Source organism: Protobothrops mucrosquamatus, unplaced genomic scaffold, assembly GCF_001527695.2.
Source record: "Protobothrops mucrosquamatus isolate PMUCROS unplaced genomic scaffold, P.Mucros_1.0 scaffold6006, whole genome shotgun sequence".
Taxonomy (NCBI): Eukaryota; Metazoa; Chordata; class Lepidosauria; order Squamata; family Viperidae; genus Protobothrops; species Protobothrops mucrosquamatus.
In genome coordinates, this window is record NW_015391845.1 from 15,894 (window position 1) to 19,872 (window position 3,979).

Genomic DNA, 3,979 nt, shown 5'->3' on the forward strand with positions numbered 1-3,979 from the left:
CTCCCACTCCTAACTCACCGAGACGCCGCAGCATGATACCGTGGTCTACAGTATCAAAAGCCGCTGAGAGGTCCAAAAGAACAAGGACAGAGGAATAACCCCTGTCCCGGGCCCTCCAGAGATCATTAACCAACGCGACCAATGCCGTTTCCGTGCTGTATCCCGGCCTGAAGCCCGACTGGTATGGGTCCAGATAGACAGAGGGTTGGACTAGAAGACCTCCAAGGTCCCTTCCAGCTCTGTTATTCTGCTCTGTTCTGATTCCATGCAAGATATATACATTTATTTCTGCTCATACAGCACAGTTCTCTTAATAAAGATCACAAGCTGGAAGCAATGTGCTCTCCTGTGTTGTTTTTTGAAGCAAGGCCCATGCCTCTTCACCAGAAGGCTTCTGAGCTTCACAGAGAGTTAATAAATAGCATCCTGGTGAGCTGGTCTTCTACCAACCAAAGGTCTCCCACGTCATGCTGGCAAAAGCCCAAATCTGCCCCGTTCCCCACAGTTTCACCTCAATACCGAAAAATACCTCCACCCACATCTTCCTCCACCTGTCCCTGCAGAGTTTGCTGGGACAAACGTAACACCTTTTGATGCAAGTGCATTTTCTTGCTCAGATGGTTCTCCCTGAAAGGGCTCACTGGGAGATGCAGTGACTGACCTGTTGATGAATTCTTCGTAGCAAGAATAAATGGCTGCTAAACAGACGGCAACGAGATTCGGAAGGACGCGTGGATGCGGACACTGACCAGTCGGGCCGTGCATACTGGAATGAAGAGAGCAGGGATGTGAGACGGTGTATCCACGTTGTTAAGGCAGGAGCAAGCATAAAGTTTTAACAGAAGAGGATATCTGTAGCTCAGGCTTGAATTGAGGGGTCCCTGGGTGCTCTCTGAGCTTGGTGGTTTTCTTGGAGACGTTTCATGACCAAACTAGGTTATATCATCAATGCCAGAAGGGAATGGAGTGAGGAGGAGGAGGAGGAGGAGGAGGAGGAGGAGGAGGAGGAGGATGACAACGACTATGGGATCCTTGTTGCTCTCTGAGCTTGATGGTTTACTTGAAGAAGTTTCATGACCCAGCTGTGTAACATCATCAGTGTTAGAAAGGAACGGGGTTTACCTTGTAGGATAATGAAACATCTGCAAGAAAACCACCAAACGTAGAGAGCACCAAGGCCCACACAATGTGTAAATTCAGTTTCCCCCAACTTAGTTCCATCGGGATTGCAGAATGCTGCGCCCCTGTGTCCCAGTTGGGAAACCCCGATAATTTTTTTTAAAGAAATACTTTTATTTTATGCTTATTAATGCGTTAGCTCTGTCAGCCAGGTTAACAACTGCATTAACCTAACACAGGAGTGAGTGTTGTGTTCTGTGGCGTATTCTACTAGTTGTTAGTACATCATTGTTATTTTATTTGCTTCCCTCTGTTTTGTTCTTTTAAGTTTCTGCTGGTCATTGACCGAGTAAACATGGATGGGATTCCATTTATTGGATTGAATAATTTATTCAATCAGTTCAAATCAATTTATTTGAGTGATTCAATAATTTATTGATGAACGGAAATGAAACAGCACGGAAGTGGATCCTCACAGAAGGAGAAGGTCTGCTAAAAATCAGTGTTTCTCAACCTTGACAATTTTAAGGCATGTTGGACTTCAACTCCCAGAATTCCACAGCCAGCATCGCTGGCTGTGGAATTCTGGGAGTTGAAGTCCACATGCCTTAAAATTGTCAAGGTTGAGAAACACTGTGCTAAATTATAGGCCAATGTTGAGAGAAAACACCTTTTAAACTCATGGCAAAATGTTGGCTACCAAGGCTGCTGGCACGGAAAACAGTTGACGTGAAGCAAGGACGAATATCCTACAAAAGGAGAGATTTTTTTTGACCACATGCATATTTACCTGTGAATAAATTTCTTTACTACTTCCATGCCTGCATTCAGTTCATTCAAGGCCAGAATATACTCTTGGGTAAAAAGCCGCAGCCGAGGACATTTACCAAAATCCTGTCCAAAACAGAAAAAAAAAAAGGAGATAGTTAAGATTTGGAAGTGCTAGGCGTGGACTTTCAATAAGGATGTCTTGAGGAACAGAAAGTTTTAATCGGTGTTTATACAGGTATCCCCTTGACTTACAACCATTAATTTAGTGATCATTCAAAGTTACAACGGCATTCATGGATACCTTTGGACTAGACTGTGATGTTTCTCTGTGTCATATATGTGTGTGCATTGCCATATGGGCATTTTGGGGGGAGCTGAATGCAACAAAATTTCATTTTTAATGTATGCTGATTAGAGTGCAATTAAAGTGACAATAACATTTTTATTCTATTCTATTTCTCTTCTGTTGAAAGAAGGGTCCTCCTTGTGCAGCCTCACGGTCAGGTAAGCAAAATTTGAATTCTTGGCAACTGACATGTACTTGCCACAGTTGCAGCATCCCAGGGTCATGTGATCACCGTTTGTGAACTTTTCAGGTGGTTTCAGAGAAGGAAAGTCAATGGGAGAAGCCAGATGCTTTTAAACAACCGTGTGAATCGCTTTTAATTGCTTGCGAACTTCCACAGCTTTGAAGTTGCTGCTTCTAGATTTGGTGTTTGCGAAATGTTTCTTCCCCTGCTTGAATGAAACGTGGTCCAAGAGGAAAGTTTGCAAAAAGAATAAACATGCCAAACAGGGCCAGGCCAATTTTGAGGCAGAGAGAGGTAGCTGAGTCAGCCAGCTGATTTTTTTTAGATGTCACGAAACAGCAGCAAATTTGCTAGTTTATTGAATTTGCTGCTGTTGTGTTATTACAACACTGGTGAGCTCCACAGCTTCGGAGGCCAAGCTCAGTGGATACCTTCAGGCCATAGGTATCCTTGCTTTCCTTTGAACATTTGGGTCTTCGGTTTTACTTGGAAATAAGGCACGCAGGGCTGATGATGGGACACGCAGCAGTCTACATTGGTCCAACCAAATCTGCCACCGAACGTTCTCCAGAGGCGGGAAGAACATTTCTGTTCTTACCTGTAATGCATAGCTTGTTCTTTTTGTCCCAGTATCAAAATGAGGTAAGTTCTACGTATAAGTCTTCCCATTAAATAGTGCCTCAAAAACATTTCAGGCAGAAAGGCCGGAGAGCAGTATATGAATATTTACTTAACCGGTCCATGATTCATTTTTTGAAAAAGGATGTTATTCCACAGTTGCTTTCTATGTTTTTCATTGTTCACCAAAGACAAAAAGGTAGCCTTTAGGAGGGGGACAAAACCCCCACAAACTTTCCCCAAAGTTGCCTTTTTAGCTAAACAGGGAGATAGGCTTTCACTGAAGAATGAAGCCAAGTGTTTTAGGACCAGAGTAGTACCTCAGTACTCATCGTTAATTGGTTCCGGGAGGCACAATGAGTACCAAAAACGATGACAATTTTTCCCATAAGGAATAATGTAGTGAGTCACAAGGCAGCCGACAACGACAAGTTCTAGCTTGTGCATTGATTACCAAACAAATGAGGAGTACCGGGACAAAATGTTTGTGTCAAAATGCGTTGAGTACCAAATTTGATGAGCTTCAACGCAGTTGAGTACCAAGGTGCCGCTGTACCTGCTTCTTTGTTCCATAAATATGTCACATGGACATAACAGACCATCTAAAATAGCAGCATTTTGTGTAGAAAACTCTGAACCAAGACAACAAAACGATGGACTCACCATGTTATGTTTTAGGATTCTCTGTACCACTGGAGTGAACACTTCTATAACCACCATGGATCGCGGGCGTTCTCGGCAGTGCTGCGTCAAAAGATTATTGTGTTTAAAAAGAGGCGAGAAGAAGCACAATCCACGGCCGCTAATAATCCCAATGCTTCTATTAATCTTAACAAGTTAAAAGGACCTTTCTTTTCTAACCATCAGTTTTATAAGGACTCTATTCCCCAATCTACTGGATAGATCTTTGTAAAGGGCTTCAAAAGTGTTTCTCAGTCAGG

The 3,979-nt window shown here is 43.1% G+C and overlaps 1 protein-coding gene across 1 annotated transcript in view; it reads right to left on the reverse strand.

Moving 5' to 3' along the window:
- Positions 1 to 3,979, reverse strand: part of LOC107300040 (C-Maf-inducing protein) — a gene marked incomplete at both ends in the record, with an annotated part of 21,295 nt that overhangs the window by 15,350 nt on the left and 1,966 nt on the right. The window contains 3 exons of the mRNA XM_015829383.1: positions 662 to 766; positions 1,910 to 2,013; positions 3,702 to 3,782. Of these exons, the coding sequence (XP_015684869.1) occupies positions 662 to 766; positions 1,910 to 2,013; positions 3,702 to 3,782 (290 nt within the window). The remainder of the gene's footprint in view (positions 1 to 661; positions 767 to 1,909; positions 2,014 to 3,701; positions 3,783 to 3,979) is intronic.